Source organism: Biomphalaria glabrata, chromosome 10 (genome assembly GCF_947242115.1).
Source record: "Biomphalaria glabrata chromosome 10, xgBioGlab47.1, whole genome shotgun sequence".
Lineage (NCBI taxonomy): Eukaryota > Metazoa > Mollusca > Gastropoda > Planorbidae > Biomphalaria > Biomphalaria glabrata.
In genome coordinates, this window is record NC_074720.1 from 27,584,077 (window position 1) to 27,604,985 (window position 20,909).

Below are 20,909 nucleotides of genomic sequence, written 5' to 3' on the forward strand. Positions count from 1 at the left end.
TAATTCTCTAGTATTAAAAATATGCTTCTGAAATACACTAGCTATCATAATTTTGTAATGTGTCAATCTATTACACTGAAACTGTATTCAAGAAATATAGACGATAGTTCACCTGAAGTTGTGAGTCTGTGACTTTGGCATGAGCGTATAGTCTGGCAAGGAGTCTAGTAGAAAAGAAAAAAAAATATAGAAAAAGAAAAATAGAACCCGTCTAACTTTAGACTTACTGAGATTCTCCCGCGCGTTCGGCGTATTCGGCGGCAAGCTGTCTCCACAAAGATCTGTCATTGGCAATGTCTGAAGCCTTTCCCACCTGGTGTCCACTGTTCTGAGGTCCTCCATGAAAGTGTGGCGCCTAGTTTTATGAGGACGTCCCTGTTTGCGCTTTCCTCTTTTATCTTCCATGTCATCGCGTAATTCATTCTGTCGCAGGACAGTTCCCGCAAACCTTATGAGACGCTCTGTCACAACATCCATAAGTGGTGGACTCCCAGTTCGGCATAAGACTTCCTTGTTTGAGACACGATCTCTGTAACAGACTCCTAAAATCTGTCTTATCCATATTTGTTGAGCCACATTGAGTGTTTTCTCAATTTCGGCAGATGACTTCCATGTCTCGCATGCATATGTTGCTGTTGGGATGACGATTGTGTGAAGTAGATGTATTTTTGTCTCAAGTCCGATAGCCACCAAGCTATTGACCTTTAGGAAGTAAACATAAAGTAAAACAAGGTTACGAAACAGTTTTTGTGGAAACACAAACTCGGAATGGGCTCCGAAGTGGTCCTCTCGGGCAGGTAAAAAAGCAGGTTTCAGTATTTTCAAAAAGAATCAAAAAGTATCGATAAATACAACTATATCTCCGTCGAAACAAAAAGGAGGGACATTCTCACACAGAAAGTATTGCCGATACTGTTATATTGTTAGTTCGACTATCGACTTAATACCACAAGATATGGAGATTTATTTATGTTTTTATTATTACATTTGTTATAAACCTGGTGGTGGCACAAATGGGGGTAGTGGTGTGTGTGTAGTCAGCCGACGCAAATCGCCCCAGGCCAGCGCTAGACGAGCGGTCAACCGTGACGAGTTACGACTGTCAGCCGAGACGAGTGTCAACACGGCGGTTCGGGAAGGATCGACGTCGTGAACAGAGCTCAGGAGCGTCACGAGAGTTGTAGTCATCTGACCACCTTGAAACGTCGAGCGGCGTTCTGTCCGGTTCTAGAAGGCCAGTAGGGACCCTATATAAAGAGCGGAGGTGTCGCAGTCAAGACGGTTCAGAAAGCGGGTTCACGACAGGAGTTCAGAACACGGTCGACTACAGCACAGTTCAACGGTGTGGTTCTGTACGGAGCATTACGACGGTTCAGTGCGGAGTACTGTCAAGTACAGTTGAGACGGCTGGCGTCTTGATCTTGGTCTGCGATCGAGTCCGACACAACGAGCCTAGTGTGTGAAGTCAGTCCTGAACTGTTGAACCCAGTGCAAGCCCGGAACGAGACGGAGAGGCCAGTGCAAGAGTTGATACTGCGGAACGGTGTTATCGAGAGATATTTGTACAGTCTACGTGTTGCCAATTGTACAGTATTGGCTATTATTTATTCAACTATTAAAGTGTTACGTTACTTTGGAGCCCTGAGTTGTCAAGTTCTTTAAGTTGGTGGTGTATGGTGCAGTTTGCAGAGAGCCTGGATAGTGAGATTCGTAACACATTGTTAATATTCCTATGTATTCAATGAACTGATAGTAAAAATAGTAAAGTAATACTTTCAGATTTTACCATATAAAGGTAGTAAAGTATTACTTTTAGATTTTACCATATAAAGGTCACCTGTTTCAAAACCAGCACCAATTATATTTTAAAACGCTAGACATTGTTATAAAGACACATGTCATACATAGATATTTATCCGAAAGTGGTTCTAAAGTGTCTGTCAGGCGCAAGTGGAATACATAGTATACAAATAATGAATTTTCTGTTCAATCTTATTAGTGAAAGTATTTCAACAAAATGTAAACACTAGTCACTCCTTGTGTCAGTCCAAAGGGAATGAAACATCGCCCATGTTTGTTTTTGCTACCTGCAGATCTAGGAAGCAATTGAAAGTATCGTTCAGTTGACATTGAACTTTGCTACAATCTTGAAATGTTTACATTTACATAATGAAAGAACATGAACCTCTGCATTGTCAGTTGCGTTGATGTTGTTTTTTTAAAGTAGAAGGCAATGGTCGTCTGCTTGAGTGTAAAACTAAAACGAGGTTTTACATTTTCATTTTTTTAATTTTTCTTTTCAAACCGTAAAAAAATAATTACTTTTTAAAATTTCTTTTCTTGCTATTTATCTTCAACTGTTTATTATTTATCTTCAACTGTTTATTATTTATCTTCAACTGTTTATTATTTATCTTCAACTGTTTATTATTTATCTTCAACTGTTTATTATTTATCTTTAACTGTTTATTTTTTATCTCCAACATTTTATTATTTATCTCCAACATTTTATTATTTATCTCCAACAATTTATTATTTATCTCCAACATTTTATTATTTATCTTCAACCGTTTATTATTTATCTTCAACCGTTTATTATTTATCTCCAACATTTTATTATTTATCTTCAACTGTTTATTATTGATCTGGTGTACAGAAAGTGTTGATAAGTTGTGTTGTTTTTAAAGCCATATTTACATGTATTTTTCGCCTTTTAGAATAAACTTTGGAAGCTTTTCTTTTCTAGATCAATGTTTTAAAATTGAGTTGGCAACATTGAAACTTAGTTCAACCGTCCTTGACATTGTGTAGTTTCTCGTGAACGTCTCTCATAAGAGCAGCCAAACTAGGAAATCATTTGAAGTCAGTTTTCATTATTGAAAATATTATTTACAAAACAAAACAATGCAAAAAACACTGCTCTAGACCAAGCCCTACTTACAGATAGAATCATAGAGTTGAAAACCTTTGAGCATGTTTCCAGGTGGGGTAAGAGATGCTATCCAACGGCTAGACATTTGATGAGGGCGCTCACAGCTGACAAGGGCGTGGTGTCTACAGTCTTTCCACTAATTCCAGGAAAACCCTATTGTATGGTACAATGAACATTTTACAAACAAATGGAAAGTCGAGATGTAATAAAGATTAATTACGTACACACACACACACACAAGTATAGGCAGCGCTAATATATGGGAGGAGGAAATCCCCCACCCATTCCCCCCAAAAAAACCTGGATATGCCCATGACACATATATATATATATACCTGCTAATTTCGTCAGAACGAATGTAGAGAAAGCCTTTATTCTCTTTATTCTCGGTATCTTTTCAGTTTATCAACTCGTAGTCCATGCCTTTAGTTGGCAAGTGTCTTTCTCTATGGCTTTAGTTGGCAAGTGTCTTTCTCTGTGCCTTTAGTTGGCAAGTGTCTTTCTCTGTGGCTTTAGTTGGCAAGTGTCTTTCTCTGTGCCTTTAGTTGGCAAGTGTCTTTCTCTGTGCCTTTAGTTGGCAAGTGTCTTTCTCTGTGCCTTTAGTTGGCAAGTGTCTTTCTCTATGGCTTTAGTTGGCAAGTGTCTTTCTCTGTGCCTTTAGTTGGCAAGTGTCTTTCTCTGTGCCTTTAGTTGGCAAGTGTCTTTCTCTGTGCCTTTAGTTGGCAAGTGTCTTTCTCTGTGGCTTTAGTTGGCAAGTGTCTTTCTCTGTGCCTTTAGTTGGCAAGTGTCTTTCTCTGTGGCTTTAGTTGGCAAGTGTCTTTCTCTGTGCCTTTAGTTGGCAAGTGTCTTTCTCTGTGCCTTTAGTTGGCAAGTGTCTTTCTCTGTGGCTTTAGTTGGCAAGTGTCTTTCTCTGTGCCTTTAGTTGGCAAGTGTCTTTCTCTGTGTCTTATATTACGTTCTTCCACATTCACGAATACTCTCTGGCTGTCTCTGGCTGCCTCTTTCCAAAACCATCTGCTCCTAGCTGCATCCCTTGTAAAGTGAGGGCAGGCTCCTGAATTGATCTATATATAGGGGGTCCAATTATAAATAGTGACTTAACTGCATTAGAAATAGTCATGAATAGTTTTTAAGTTCCTGTCACTAGAGCATGAAATAAAAGAGTGCACGATAATGAAAACAAATGACTGAACACTGAATGACAGAGCATGGGAATTGATAAGAGTGACAATGTAGCACTTCAATAGTTAAGACATTTTAAGAAAGATTCGTCATGCAGTGGTTCGGAAAGTCAAATATCATGCAATGGTTCGGAAAGTCAAATATCATGCAATGGTTCAGAAAGTCAAATATCATGCAATGGTTCGGAAAGTCAAATATCATGCAATGGTTCGGAAAGTCAAATATCATGCAATGGTTCGGAAAGTCAAATATCATGCAATGGTTCGGAAAGTCAAATATCATGCAATGGTTCGGAAAGTCAAATATCATGCAATGGTTCGGAAAGTCAAATATCATGCAATGGTTCGGAAAGTCAAATATCATGTAGTGGTTTGGAAAGTAGTAGTTCCATTTGTACTTTAAACGCAAAACTTATATCAACTCTGTCTGTCTGTCTGTCTGTCTGTCCTGTAAAAGGTTTGTACACAACTATTTCTCCAACAACCATTCTCAGTTCAATTAGAAACTTTGTACAATTATTCATTGGCAGAGACAAAATATCAATCAATCAACAAAAATAAAATATTAGTCAATTAATTACTGGTAATCAATTATTTAGTGTGGTTCCAACAAGGGAAATTATTCCCTAATTTTTCGCATATACAGCTAAATATGTAAGGTTTCGTCCCCTTAGACAGTTATTATTTCTCGCTCACCCTTTCTCGGTTCAAGTTGAAACTTTAAATAATAATTTATTGTACTAAACAAAACATGAATCAATTTAAAAATTAACCAATTACTCATTTAATTATTGACAATTAATTATTTTATTTGATATCGAATTAGGGAAATGACTTCTAAATTATTGAGATATATGGTTGTAAGTGCGGAGTTCTAACCCTTGGGTAAGCTTTGTTTTTTTTTAAAAAAAAGGTTTTTGTATACTTTGCTTGTTATAAGTTACAACTGATCCTATTTTATTGAATGAATATTTAAAAAAAATGAAATTCAGATTTGTTATTATTGTTCTAAAGTCTAAAGTGTTGACAGCGATCTAGTCTTTCGTTCTCTCATATTCGGTATATTGAAGTCAATTGTGCTTTCTGCTGATGTTTATGGTGTCAAAATTCAACTATGGTCATTGTAAATAACTTTGATGTGTTAGTGAAAAAAAGAGTTGCTGACTCTGTAGTCTACAGTCTTTCTTTAGCGTCTGAAGTTGTTCCAGTTCTTGAAAGTCAAACTAATTAGTCTACATACAAAAACGACTACAATACTGAAAATTTGAATATTTAAATAAACATTACCATTTAACCTCCTCTTTTCAGCTGTCAAAACAGATTGCCTGGGCATGAAGTTATCTCCCATCGTAGATGTATACCCGATTTAGCTCAGAAATTAAGTCTTCTACTCTTTCAACTCTTTCCACATCCGCCTTCAGGACTTCCAAACCAAGTACCAATGTTGCAAGGCAGACACTTGATTAGAAAAGTGGAAAGTGGGGCAGGCCTAAACCAACCGACACGAGATCATCACCACAACGGTGAGAATTATGAAATGGTGAGGTAGGAGCAGTGTGGCTTCTGCCCTTGGGGTACACAACATAAAAGAAGCAAGCAGCTTGCCATCGTATGCCCAATATGTAGCACATGATCCTTTGATGGAAGCTTTTGAGGAGTTTTACGTGCCTACTACAGAAGCGTGGTCGAGAGGCTAAGTACGCTTGAACCTGGCTTCGCTTGGCTCGAGTTTCAACACCCAAATCGAGCAGAGGTGTTTACTGTAGCATGGGAAACCTTCTCCCAGATACCCCCTCCCCCCCCCCCCACTGTTCCACAAATAAGATTGGACCTTAGCGCTCTGAGCATGCCATAAGCATAAAAGTAGCGCTATAAAAAAGCTATAATAATAATATTTTTTTTTATAGATCACACATTCAAAAGTGGGGGGACAAACACTGTTAGAAGTTGGAGAAACATATTCCAACATTCTCTCTTTTGGATATTTGGAGCAAACTTCGCATTAGCTGATCTGTTGATGTGTGACCACATTGAAAGCCTGGACATTCAAATTGTTTGTTCTGGTGACTTCTGGAAAATAATTTCCGCTTTCCTTATAAAATCGTATAAAATACAGACGTGACTTCAAAAAAGATTAGATTTGATCTAACGAGGCAACATGCTCAGTATAACTGTTCACTTAAAATACATATAAAACATGTGAGACATTGTCTAAATTTAACTCTAATTAGATTTCCCGATGGTTGACTCTCATTTAAAATATAGGTCACATTTGTATTCAAAAAATTATAGGCCACATGCTTTAGCAATCAATCTAAATATTTAACACAGAAGTTTTAATATTAATTAATCGGTATATACTGTAGACGTGTCATTCTCTCCGTTGAGTTTTTCAAAGACACTATACATAAGAATGCTGAGGAAATTTTCTTTGCTCCAATGCATCACATGTCTGTTTGGTCTGAGTACAGCGATTGTGGGTGAGTTAAAGCATTTTCCATAGCCTGTGTTTATGTATTTTTCTCTGTTTAGAATCACTTATAGTGTCGTTATTATTTCAATGGCATAGAAATGGTCTTGCTAATTAGAATAGCTAACTTTAGAGAAACGATTTCTTTATTCGATCACCAAACACTGGACACTATTTCTAGAGCATTATTGTCTATAAAATTAATATTGTGGTTACGAAAAAGATCAATAAATATCATTAAATATAAAAATATCATCGACCACTACGTCGATCCAAAAGACAAAAATATAAGAGTTGTGTACCTTTTTTTTTTTTTTGCTTTGTTAATTATAATGCTAGATCGGAACCGTTAGACAAATGCAACATATTATAGATAAAAAATGATAGATTTTTAGATTACTTTTCTCGTTTTTAAACTGACCATTGCAATGACCAAGAAAATATCCATGTTGTAGAGTAGGAGGTATGAATACACTGCTGTGCATAGTGTGCAACAGCCAAGGGCTTCACTCTTAAAGTGGTTTCCATAATCTAAAATGTCATTAATTTAAAAAAAAAATATAGATACATAAACATTAAAATGATATTGTTTGTATATTTCCTCTAGTTCTCATTTACCCTCAGAAGTATGACATGCCTTACGATTTATTTATATTATTAAATGCAATGTTTTTAAAGCGTTTCAAATAGGGCGTGACCTCCATAAGACCTGCCCGGGAACTCAAATTATTTAAAATTCGGCCCTGCAAATGATGATTCAATGTGACTGATTATTGCTACATGTAGTTGTCGTTGCCATTTCCGTATTAATAAGCTTGGCTTTATGAATCAAATTAAGCTTAACTAAGTCTGTCCTACACATACAAATAGCTAAAGGTGAAATACAATGGTCACTGAGAAAAGGGGCGACAACTCTAGTGCGCCAACAATTTAGCGACTTCACTAGTATCCACTTGTCTCCACTTGACACTATGTGTCACAGTTTATTGTTGGTAAAAGTACATGCTTCGGGTGTGTAGTCCAGTAGTAGATGTATATCATGTACATATCTCCAATGTCTAATTCTTTTAGACGTTTTAAAAAAAAGGTTACCTTCCGCGATAGTCCCGTGTTAAGTAGTTCAGTCACTCAACAATTTCGTTTACTAAATGTACAACTTAACACTAAATAGAACTAATTCCTAACTTGCTTCTGATTGAAAGTAATCCTAACTCCTCTGTTTCGCCTCCAGACAAAGAGGTCCAGTGTGGTTCTATCAGTATTATTGGGATCCTATGATCCAAATTTCCAAAACAAAATATTTCTACTTCTGAAGATTGAATGTCACAAAAAAATTGTTGTGGTTTTGTGTAATGGACGAGACCAAGAGAATATTAAGCCAGTAGATGCATGTTGTTATGTTTATAAACAGCAAAATGTTTCAAATATTGCATTCAAAGACAATTCGGCTCTGTTATGGCTCTGTTACGGCTCTGTTACGGCTCTGTTATGGCTCTGTTACGGCTCTGTTACGGCTCTGTTACGGCTCTGTTATGGCTCTGTTACGGCTCTGTTACGGCTCTGTTATGGCTCTGTTACGACTCTGTTACGGCTCTGTAACACAAGAGTGCAACACGTTGAGTCCAAGACGTAACGGTTGCTTGATGAAAAACACAAACCTTTTTTTCACTGCATTTCTTTCTGGAGAACAATTTGATTCTGTCCAGGACACGAGGAGCTGCCTTCCCTTAAAGCTAGAGAAATTCAGTCCGTGCTGCTCATGGTCTTATGTTCTTTTGGCTGAACTATAAGCCAGCCTGGGGCATATCTAGAGATTTCATTGATTGTTCACGAGATAGAAAGTGCTTGAAATGTTGCCTTGATCTCTCCCGACCTTGTCCCCGCGGTCACATCCTCGACATCTTCAACGAAATGAAATGTTTACAATGTCTTTGTTACCAGTTCTTTTATTTTCTCTCTTTCTCCCACAATCACTTTCTGTATCTTCCCCACTCTCTCTCTCTCTCTCTCTCTCACATACACACTCTCACTCTGTCCCTCTTTCACTCAGGCTCTCTGTCTATCTAGGCTCACTCTCGCTTTGTCTATCAGTATCTCACTTTTGTTCTTTGTCTCTCTCACTCTATATTTCTCTCAGTGGCTCTCTAAACTCTCTATCTCCCTCTCAATCTGCCTCATTCACTCTCTTTCGCTCACTCTCTATTTCTCTCTGTCTCTTTTTCAATGTCTCTCTGTGTCTCAGTTTCCCTGTCTCTATCTATCACTCTCTGACGTCCTCTCCCGTTACATCTAAATGCGCCACTCACGTCTTCTGGTACTTCCAGTTAACGTTGACATTCAAGCAGACGATAACAAGAATGAGCTCCCAACCAACATTCAAGTTTCGTTTTCAATGGGCAGTCAGTCCAGAACTCAACTGGACTTACGACTTGAGCCATCCTATCACCTGGACTTTCCTATCTACACTGTCAGCAGGAATAAAACTGGACACTACATCACCGAAACGTTGCAAGTACATAACAATAAGGTAATAAAAAAAAACAACAATAGTCTTTACAAAAAGTCTAAGACTTTGTTTAGTGAAACATATTTTCGGATGCCTAGTTCATGATGAATAAAATATGCAGACTATGTACGCATTTGGTGCAAAACATATAAAATAAAGTGAAGAATTCGTAACGAGTATACTAGAATATGGAGGGATGGGGTACACAATACTGTTGTAAGCCTGTTCCTCTCTGACTAAACTGTTTTAAGCCTGTTCCTCTCTGACTAAACTGTTGTAAGCCTGTTCCTCTCTGACTAAACTGTTGTAAGCCTGTTCCTCTCTGACTAAACTGTTGTAAGCCTGTTCCTCTCTGACTAAACTGTTGTAAACCTGTTCCTCTCTGACTAAACTGTTGTAAGCCTGTTCCTCTCTGACTAAACTGTTGTAAGCCTGTTCCTCTCTGACTAAACTGTTGTAAGCCTGTTCCTCTCTGACTAAACTGTTGTAAGCCTGTTCCTCTCTGACTAAACTGTTAGCCTGTTCCTCTCTGACTAAACTGTTGTAAGCCTGTTCCTCTCTGACTAAACTGTTGTAAGCCTGTTCTTCTCTGACTAAACTGTTGTAAGCCTGTTCCTCTCTGACTAAACTTTTTTTTACACGTGCGAAGTAGGGTGATGTTTGTTTTTGTTTTTGAACGTCAATGACCTTTACGAATGTGTCAATGACCTTTACGAGTGTGTCAATGTGTTGAGATCAGTTTGGATTTCTTGACTGAGGATTGAGGATTGTTTTCTATTGTGTTAGTTAATCGGGATATGTAAATTTGATTTGGAGATTATGAAATTATTTCTTTTTATCGAGGATATTGATTGATCATAGTTGGATTGTGCTTCTACAATCGGTGAGATACCAGAGATATGAGGATCGGTGTGGCTTGCTTTAGTTCTTAACACTATGTACAAACAATACATGCAGGTTGTGTGGTGGATAACTTGTAGAACATTGTTACAAATGACCAGTGACAGGAAGAGGTTAACGTGTGACCCCGACGAGATAACACAGGAGCGAGTGTTATCTGGAATAAACATGTATAAACAGAGACATCATGTGACGTGTCCTTACATGTTATTCCAAAAGGTACTAGCAATGTCCAGTGACAGATAGAGGTCACAACTTGTGACCCCGGCAAGATGACACTGCAGCCGATGTTTTCAGGAATCTATATGTATAAACAAAGACAGGATGTGACGTTTCCTCGCGTGTTATTCCAGAAGATACTAGCAGTGTTTGTGGAACTTTGGAGGATCGATTAAGGACTCTATATAAGCCAGAGAGTTAATGTGAAAGTCAGTCGTATGGAGTCGTGAGTGAACCGTTACAGTCGATACAGACGATGTAAGACGTGTGCGGCTCTGTGGAAGAGAAATGTGTACGACTCGGTGCAAGTTAACTAGGGTATAGTTAACTGGAGTGGACTACTGTCGTTAAAGTCTATACAGCGAACTACAGTGGACTTGAGCCGTTACAGTCGATACAGTCGATGTAAGACGTGTGCGGCTCTGATTCGGTAGACTTGAGTGCGACTAGGTTCAGCTTTAGGAGACCTGGAGCGACACTGGGAAGTGTGTCGTTGGTCTGTTCTGTGGAATACGGCTCGAGGAAAGTTGAGAAGAGATGAATTGCAACGAAGTGAAGAGATGAATTGCAACGAAGTATAGCTAACTGTAAACTGACAGATATTGTACAGTCTTCTACGCTACATGTTACAGTAACGAATTGTTAGAGTTATTAGTCATTAAAGTTATATTAAACTGAAAGTTTAGTCGTCAAGTTCTTTGCAGTGTTTTTATTTATGTGCCTACTAATACATTTAGCCAGAAGATTCAGAAATACGCAACAATATTTTATAATGATAATATCGTTGACAACTTAAGAAAGAAATACATAAAAAATAGGTCAAAGTTAATGGTCAAGGTGATTTTAGGAGTAACACTGGTGGGCTCATTGGCTTCGAAAACAAAAGATCTCGAAGGGCTGTGACACTCTCGCCTGGGCCAACTCTCGTGGTGTTTTGACGATCTCGCCTCGGCCAACTCTCGTGGTGTTTTGACGCTCTCGCCTCGGCCAACTCTCGTGGTGTTTTGACGCTCTTGCCTCGGCCAACTCTCGTGGTTTTGTAACACTCTCGCCTCGGCCAACTCTCGTGGTGTTTTGACGCTCTCGCCTCGGCCAACTCTCGTGGTTTTGTAACACTCTCGCCTCGGCCAACTCTCGTGGTTTTGTAACACTCTCGCCTCGGCCAACTCTCGTGGTTTTGTAACACTCTCGCCTCGGCCAACTCTCGTGGCGCTGCGACACTCTCGCCTCGGCCAGCTCTCGTGGCGCTGCGACACACTCGCCTCGGCCAGCTCTCGTGGCGCTGCGACACACTCGCCTCGGCCAACTCTCGTGGCGCTGCGACACTCTCGCCTCGGCCAGCTCTCGTGGCGCTGCGACACTCTCGCCTCGGCCAGCTCTCGTGGCGCTGTGACACTCTCCCTCGGCCAACTCTCGTGGCGCTGCGACACACTCCCTCGGCCAACTCTCGTGGCGCTGCGACACTCTCCTTCGGCCAACTCTCGTGGCGCTGTGACACTCTACCTCGGCCAACTCTCGTGGCGCTGCGACACTCTCGCCTCGGCCAACTCTCGTGGCGCTGCGACACTCTCCTTCGGCCAACTCTCGTGGCGCTGCGACACTCTCCTTCGGCCAACTCTCGTGGCGCTGCGACACACTCCCTCGGCCAACTCTCGTGGCGCTGCGACACTCTCCTTCGGCCAACTCTCGTGGCGCTGCGACACACTCCCTCGGCCAACTCTCGTGGCGCTGCGACACTCTCGCCTCGGCCAGCTCTCGTGGCGCTGCGACACTCTCCCTCGGCCAACTCTCGTGGCGCTGTGACACTCTTGCCTCGGCCAACTCTCGTGGCGCTGACACTCTCGCCTCGGCCAACTCTCGTGGCGCTGACACTCTCGCCTCGGCCAACTCTCGTGGCGCTGACACTCTCGCCTCGGCCAACTCTTGTGGCGCTGCGACACTCTCGCCTCGGCCAACTCTCGTGGCGCTGACAATCTCGCCTCGGCCAACTCTCGTGGCGCTGACACTCTCGCCTCGACCAACTCTCGTGGCGCTGCGACACTCTCGCCTCGGCCAGCTCTCGTGGCGCTGTGACACTCTCGCCTCGTCGAATTCCAGAGTTTGCACGTGATATAACGTGGCATTTATTTTTCTATTTCAAGTTTACTTTCTAATCTAATTGACCATTGACTCCTGCAATAAACCACTGAGTATATCTAAGCACCCTAAATACATAATTGATTGAAAGGTCTTGCGGTCAAACTAAAATATCTGCTAGTGTTTTGAACAGATTTGTGAAAGAGACAGGAGTCAGGAATGGGTTCGAATTTCAAATATTTGTTTTGTCCTAGTCTGGTTGAAGACTTACACTGACCTTGATCTTGTCTAATTTATTTTTATTTTACTAAAACACTAATCACAAGTTTGGTTTCAATGAAAGAAGGGGGAACACAAATTAAAACTGACCAGCGAGCTTTTTTTTTGAATTATGTCCTTTGCTTGTGTTTCATTGTTAATCTCTCAGTTGTTTGATCTATCTTCAATAAGTTTAGATTTTAGCATTATTGTTTTGTTGTTGATGAAGAATTGAGCTACAAAGTTTGCTGTACAATTTTTTCTTTGATTCCAGGATGTTGGTATTTACGTCGATCTCCATCGACAAAGTCTGTTTCAAGTAACGAGGTCAAAGGTCAACGGGACAACATTTTGTATTCAGGTATAATGGTCAGCAAAGACTGACATTAAGTATTTGATATATCTCTATACTAGTAGAACTACAATGAAATAATACATGAAATAATGGAAAAAAAAAGAGAAAGTTGTAACTGCGAGCATGTTTCTCAGTCATCTATTGTGATCTTTGGCTCCAATAAGTTTTAATTGGTAAAATAAAATGTCTCAAATATCCAGGAAACTAAATGAATTGATTTGATGTTAATTTTAATCTTATATGCTCGTGAATGATCAGATATATTAATAAAAAAAAAGTTTAATAAGAACCGATCATACATTTAATGATAAGTACTATACATCAGTTTGTTAGTAGTAGGTACTAGTGTTAGTATTGTTTCTTCCTAGACTGGACAGTTTCAAATAGATGGACACTTCTACAAAATTCTACAATCCACTAGAGAGAAGAGAGATACTGATGATCACTCCCAATACTATGACATTGAACCAATCAATAATCTACGTCTGGACAAAATCGATAATATCATTGCCTGTGAGTTTCGGGAACATATTTAGAATAAACACAAAAAAAACAACAACTTTTTATTTGAAATGTATCAATTTGTTAATTTTGTAATAGGTCTAGACTAACAATCATAAATATGTGTGATAAGAAATATATGTACCAATTTTTTGTTTGTTTAGCGCAATCTCATGCTTTTAGCTTTCTGAATATGCTATGATCATATCACTTGTTTAGACCAGTTCGAAAGGAGTGGGGTGGAAAAAAACGGGGTATCGCTTTTCAGGCTTCTGTGCTAGTGAAAGGCTTATAAACATGGAAGATTGTAGAGTTATCTCTTGCTACTATAGTCTCGTCCTATTTCATGTTTGTTTACACTAAGTCTTAGATGACGACCAATGAGCTTTAATTCAGCTTATACCACCAAATCAGTCAAGTACAATTTCTTTCCCTTGTTTGAGATACCGAGAAAATAATTAATTATTAATACTTACTTAACTAACTGGTTAATTTTTTAAATATTGATTCGTGAGATTTTAGTTAAAATAAATAGTGCAAAATTTCAGTTTGATCCGAGATTGGGTGTGGGATAAATAACGTTTTCAATCTTTTTATCAGACAGAGAGAGAGAGAGACAGACAGACAGACAGAGAGACAGAGACAGACAGACAGAGACAGACAGACAGAGACAGACAGACAGAGACAGACAGACAGAGACAGACAGACAGAGACAGACAGACAGAGACAGACAGACAGAGACAGACAGACAGAGAAAGACAGACAGACAGAGAGACAGAGACAGACAGACAGAGACAGACAGACAGACAGAGACAGACAGACAGAGACAGACAGACAGAGACAGACAGACAGAGACAGACAGACAGAGAAAGACAGACAGAGAAAGACAGACACAGACAGACACAGACAGAGACAGACAGAGACAGACAGAGACTGACAGACAGAGACAGACAGACACAGACAGACACAGACAGACTGAAACAGACAGAGACAGACAGACAGAGACAGACAGACAGACAGAGAGACAGAGACAGACAGACAGAGACAGACAGACAGAGACAGACAGACAGAGACAGACAGACAGAGAAAGACAGACAGAGAAAGAAAGACAGAGACAGACACAGACAGAGACAGACAGAGACTGACAGACAGAGACAGACAGACACAGACAGACACAGACAGACACAGACAGACTGAAACAGACAGAGACAGACAGACAGAGAGAGACATATATATATGATGTATGTATATATATATATATATATATATATATATATATATATATATATATATATATATATATATATATGAGAGAGAGAATACAAAAGAAACCTTTATTATTTAGAATTGGGTACTACCTATATTTAAATGTTGAGCAGTTGTATCTCAATATCATTCTGTCTAATTGTTTCAAAAATGTCTATTTTTATTTGTCATTTAATTTACTTTTCAATTTGTTACTAATATTGAAAATAACTTTTGAAATTATTTTTCTTCATAGCTCTTCACGACACAGGAAGAAAAGACAAAGAAAAGTTCATTTCTAGAGATGTCTCCAAAGTAAAACGTCTACAATCAAGAACTACAAGAAGTCTGACTGTCCCGACCTACTACATCGATGTTGCTGCATTTGTTGACTCTACTGCATTCCAGAAATTTCTTCAACACGCTGGATATAACAAAACTTTAACTTATTTACAGATGCGTGAATATTACGCTTTTCTATTTAGTGGGGTGAGGTGATCAGAAAGAAAACATACAATATTAACTACCATGGGCGTAGCCAGAGGTGAAAGTTTGGGTTCAACACCCCCCCCCCCCCTAATCAATGAACCGGAATTTAGTAACTGATTTTTGGTTTGATTTTGTTTATTTTAGGAGAGATTTTAATACTAAACCATCACTTGCCCCAGTGCAGCCAAGAGGGTTTTCAGTTTAAAACCCACTACCAGGGGGTTTAGCAGTTCAATCCCCCTCTTCTATAAAACAAAACCAAAAAAAAAAAAAGAATGTAAACGACAATTCCCGAATTCCAAAAGCATAGATAAGGGGGTTTTGACTTTAAACCCCCTCCGAAATTTACGTTGAAAACTCTTTTTCAATATAATACATCAGTCACCACATTCTATGAGCTTAACCTAGAGTGTTTAAAACCCCCTCCAACGAGGTTTGTAGCTAAAAAAAACACCTCTTCAATATAAAAAAAAAGCACATTATACACTCAAAATTCTTTGAGCATTGGTAAAGGGCGTTTTGAGTTTAACACCCGCCCATACAACGGGATTTGAAGCTAAAAAAAATGCCTTTTCAATATAAAAAAAAGCAAATTACGCACTAAAAATTCTATGAGCGTAGCCAAAGGGGTTTTGAGTTTAAACCCCCTTTCAGCGGGGGTTGAAGTTAAAAAATAACTTTTCAATATAAAAAAAAGCAAATTACGCACTCAAAATGCTATGAGCGTAGCCAAAGGGGGTATTGAGTTTAACCCTTCCCCTTCAGCGGGGTTTGAAGCTGAAAATTATCTCTTCAATATAAAAAAGGCAAATTACACACTCAAATTTCTATGAGCTTTTGAGTTTAAACCCCCTCCCTCCAGATGACTTTTTTTTAAAGTTTAAAATCCCTTTACAGAGTTTTTAGGTTGAAAACCTCTTTCTTCAATATTATTCTAAAGCAAACTAAATGTACCAAATTCTATGAGTGTAGCTAAGGGGTTTTGAATTTGTTACAAAAAAAGCTCCAGAGATTTTTTAGTTTAAAACCTCCCAAAAAATGATTTTGACGATAAAACTTCCCTTTTAGATATAACATCTAAAGCAAACTACAGTCACCTAATTCCAAGAGCGTAGTCAAGAGAGGTTACACATTTCTACCAGTGGAGGGGCTCCATTAATAAAGTGCAGTTAATAGTCATCTGCCAAAATTGAAAAATACTAAATGTGGCTCAACAAAGATGGCTAAGACAGATTTTAGGAGTCAGTTATAGAGATCGGGTCTAAATCAAGGAAATCCTATGCCGAACATGGAGTCGACCTCTTAGTAAGATTGTGACAGAGCGTCGCATGAGTTTTGCGGGACATGTTCTCCGACATAGGAATTACGCATAATGCAATGGCGCCATTACATGGAAAGCGCAAACAGGGAAATCCTAGTATAACTTGGATCCACACTTACATGGAGGACCTCAGAGCAGGTGAGAAGAGACTTCAGACATTGCAGTGACAGATTGTTGTGGAAGCAGCTTGCCGCACAATGCGTCGAACGATGCCTGAAGTTCTAAGTCGGTAAGAATAGCAGATACGGTTTTTTGAAATAAAACTTTTTAATGGCAGGATAATGCACTGTAGATACGTCAGAATATGCATTTTGTTGGCTTTCAATACCGGAAATAGTGTTTGGCGGGTGGGCTCCGCCCGGAACTCCGCTCACAGCGCTCCGCCAGACCCCCTTGCTGGCAAGGGCAGGTAGTCTACACTTTTCCCATTAACTCCAGGAAGAACCTATTCTAGTGTAGCCTACAATAAACGTCTTCGGAAAGAATGAAGGGTCAGATTGTAATAAACATTAATTATGAACACAAACACACACACATATATATATATTTGGCCGGGGGGGGGGCAAATCCTCCCAACCCCTCCAAAAAGTCCAGTCTTGGCTACGCCCCTGTTAACTACATTTTTCAGTAAATGTGACAGACTTATAATTACTGCCTCATTGTGATCACTTTTAGTAATCTTAGCTTTTAACGTTCTTATATCAACTCATTTAACCAAATAATTTGTACTACTACAGAAACTATTTTTAGTGTGTAAAAACTTTCATTTTTAAGTTTTGTGGCCAGTAAATGAAAGCTTCGACGCTTCTGCCAATTAGATAGTTCAAAGCAAATGTCAAGACTTGGTCTAGAGTTTGGATCTCGGCATAGATCGACCTTTCTAAAAGGGATGTTTACATTTTAATAATTGTTCTATATTAGGCAATTGACATTTTACACAGGAATGTTTGTGTAGAGAGCTGGGTTTTTCACAAAGCTTGGGGGCTGTTGTTGTTTTTTTACAAGCTTAGAGAGGTGTTTTTTTTCACATGTCTAGATAGCTGGGTTTTTCAAAAACCTAGAGAACTGAGTGGTACTAGGACGATCCTCATTTTCCCTAAAAAGTAAAAAAACAACAACATTGTTTAAACACTGAAAAATAAACAGCAAACGTTTGAGCAAATAATTATTTACTAATAAATATAAATCTTTACAGGTGAATCTTGTCTATCAAGGCTTGGGGTCAACTAAGTTTCATCTTGAAGTTAGTCTCACTAGGCTCGTAGTTTTTGAGGTAAACAGATTAAAAAAACAACAAACAACTAATTCCTAGTCGTTCATCCCACAACATTAACAAGCTTCACTGATCTTCCATTGCTTCATTCAACTCCACACCCCCATGACACAGTGTGAACAACGCTCTCCATTCTCGGATCAAATTCAAACTTTGCACAAATATTTATTGAACCTGGCAAGACACAAATGAATCTAAAAAAATTAACCAATTGTCGGTGATTAATGTTTTCTTTAATATCGAAATAAGGGGAATAATTACTACTTAATGAGAGATGCAGATATAAAAATGGATTGACTCCCCTTATTTCGTCTTATAATGTTTTTCTCAAACTTCCCATTTTTAGATCCAGTTGAAAGTGCAGAATTATTTCCTAGTCACTGACAGTACACACATCCATCCAAATAGTAACAAATCAGTTAATCATTTAGTACTAATTAATTAATTTTGTTTTACATAGAAAGGGAGCTATACCCTGTACTTTTCAGATAAATGACAGTAATTAGCGGTTCTTTCCTTATATAAGCTTTGTTTAGTTTTAAAGTATTCCTTTTTCTATTTCTTGTTTTTTTTATATAATTCTGGAAGCAAAATAATAATGACATAATCGTGGATGCATGTAAACTTTAGACATTAGCGCTACATCTAGTTCAATAGTTGTGGCAGATCACTACCATGCAGTACGAGAAAATGAATAACTGTGTTTTTAGAAATTCAATGTTCATCTTCAACATATAGATCTAGGTCTCAATGACAGTTTCCAATCTTTTGACATTCTTCAGAAATCCTCAGACTTCTTACTGGATCATATAGGAAAACAGTTTCGGGGATTTCTCTGGGACTCTAATAGAGACTCGTTCCCTGGGACTGGCACAAAGGTTGATGCTGACATTGTGTATAGAAAGTTTTCTGTCTTCCTGAAGAGATATACATCTCACTTCAACTACGACTACGCTATGTTTTTTATTGGGTAACTTTTTGATATGCATACATTTATATCTAGTAAGTCTAACAGACTGTATTGATAGACTTTTAATATACTTACTTTAATATACTTACTTTAAATAAACTTAACTGGATTAGTTATACACATATTTAAAAAAAAAGATATAAAAGTTGCTATTTAAATTGTAAGCTACCTACAATATTCGAAAATGAGCATATTTCAATGAACAGTTTATACAATTTTGCAACAATAATTTGTCTCGGGTTAATCTAGAGATCTCGCTTTTGGATGTAGATCTAGAATGATTTTCTTAAAAGTGTAATAAACCTGGTGGTGACACGGATGGGGGTAGTGGTATGTGTGTAGTCAGCACACGCAAATCGCTCCAGACCAGCGCTAGACGAGCGGACAACCGTGACGAGTTACCACGGTCAGCCAAGACAGTTCGGGGAGGATCTGTGTTGTGAGTAGAGCTCATGAGCGTCACGAGGGATGTGGTCATGTGATTAACCAGAATGGCAGAGCGATGTTCCGTCCGGTTCTAGAAGGCCAGCAGGGACCTTCTATAAAGAGCAGAGGTGTCACAGTCAAGATCCTTCAGTACGACGATTCATTACGACGACTCAGTACAAGTCCCGGCCAAGATGGAGAGGCCAGTGCAAGAGTTGATACTGCGGTACGGTTGTTAACTCTTTCTCTGCCAATTAACGATGCCAACGTTAATTTGACTCCCATTAAACTAAATTCGTTTTTGAATTTATAAACTTTAATTTGTGTTGTGTAGAAATTGCATGCATTCTCCTATACGCCAATACCAAATATAACATTTTCTGATAACAAACAAAAAAAGCTATTAAAGTTTAATCCTAACAGGAGAGTGAAATACAAATGAGCAAAACGAATAATACTATCGGAATGAGAAAAATAATTATGGAGAGAAACATTTAACGGAGAGATATTTGAACAATATTGTGTTATTGTTGCCAATTGTACAATATTGGCTGTGATTTATTGGACATTAAACTATTACGTTACTGGGAGCCCTGAGTTGTCAAGTTCTTTCAGTTGGTGGTGTCGTGTGGTGCAGTTTGCAGAGACCCTGAATAGAGAGATTCGTTACAATATGATTTTATTTTGCTAATTTTTGTTATCAAAATATAACTATTTCTTATTTTGGCAGGTCAGATCTATGGATCAACTATTTTAACTTATTCGGACAGGACATCCTAGGTAAGTAACTTTTTCTACTTTAAGTAGGCCATTGCCAAGCACTTTTAAGGTATAAGCATCAGTGCATATTGTCATACGTTACAAATGACCAGAGTAAGTTTCCTGTCAGTTCTAGACAATGTAAAATGTATCTCTATCTATTGACGGAAAACCAGGTTACCATGTGGCTAGCCCCAAACAGAGATACCTTGACATTTGCCATCTGATAACAGGTACCTGTTAGAGTGAGGTGGATTCAGGTGTGTAATAAATATGCCCAAACTCAGAATCCCCAAATTCAAAAATCCCAATTTTCACCGTGGTTTGAGTCTCTCGGCTAGAAAACTAATTGATTTACCATTCAGTCACTTGACATAGAGACATAGAAGTAGTGTACATATGTGTACAGCCTCTAATGGCAATAACGATTCCATTGTGGTCACCTTCTCCTCAGTACAACATATTGATTAAACTGTTGATCAATGAATTTGATGAGACAATACTCCAGACACATGAAGGGCAAAACAAAAAAAAGTGTTTTTTTTTTCAATCTTAGTTTCAAAATTGATTCAGATAAGAAGACCAAATTGTTATAAAGAAAACTTTCTGTTCACTAAGCCTGTACTTTCTATTTACTGAGGCTGTACTTTCTGTTCACTGAGGCTGTACTTTCTATTCACTGAGGCTGTAATTATTGTTCACTGAGGCTGTACTTTCTATTCACTGAGGCTGTAATTACTGTTCACTGAGGCTGTACTTTCTATTCACTGAGGCTGTAATTACTGTTCACTGAGGCTGTACTTTCTATTCACTGAGGCTGTACTTTCTGTTCACTGAGGCTGTACTTTCTGTTCACTGAGGCTGTACTTTCTGTTCACTGAGGCTGTACTTTCTATTCACTGAGGCTGTACTTACTGTTCACTGAGGCTGTAGTTACTGTTCACTGAGGCTGTACTTTCTGTTCACTGAGGCTGTACTTTCTGTTCACTGAGGCTGTACTTTCTATTCACTGAGGCTGTACTTTCTGT

The 20,909-nt window shown here is 38.7% G+C and overlaps 1 protein-coding gene and 2 long non-coding RNA genes across 10 annotated transcripts in view; 1 reads left to right on the forward strand and 2 right to left on the reverse strand.

Moving 5' to 3' along the window:
* Nucleotides 1-20,909, reverse strand: part of LOC129928866 (uncharacterized) — a 79,657-nt gene that overhangs the window by 30,124 nt on the left and 28,624 nt on the right. The window lies entirely within an intron of this gene.
* LOC106050239 (uncharacterized) lies at nt 595-3,884 on the reverse strand. The gene is made up of 3 exons (XR_008780396.1): nt 3,268-3,884; nt 2,942-3,085; nt 595-702 (listed from the first exon to the last, which is right to left on the reverse strand). It is a non-coding gene; the product is annotated as an uncharacterized LOC106050239 (long non-coding RNA).
* Nucleotides 6,344-20,909, forward strand: part of LOC106050626 (uncharacterized) — a 41,513-nt gene continuing 26,947 nt past the window's right edge. For 4 of the 8 annotated variants that reach the window (XM_056045343.1, XM_056045344.1, XM_056045347.1 and 1 more), the window contains exons 1-8: nt 6,350-6,593; nt 8,908-9,110; nt 12,817-12,903; nt 13,266-13,410; nt 14,900-15,132; nt 17,649-17,726; nt 18,509-18,696; nt 19,853-19,902. In XM_056045343.1, the coding sequence (XP_055901318.1) occupies nt 6,527-6,593; nt 8,908-9,110; nt 12,817-12,903; nt 13,266-13,410; nt 14,900-15,132; nt 17,649-17,726; nt 18,509-18,696; nt 19,853-19,902 (1,051 nt within the window). In that variant the 5' untranslated portion in view covers nt 6,350-6,526. Of the gene's footprint in view, nt 6,594-8,907; nt 9,111-12,816; nt 12,904-13,265; nt 13,411-14,899; nt 15,133-17,648; nt 17,727-18,508; nt 18,697-19,852; nt 19,903-20,909 lie in introns of all 8 variants that reach the window. The other 4 variants (XR_008780385.1, XM_056045349.1, XM_056045348.1 and 1 more) reach the window with 3 other exon arrangements.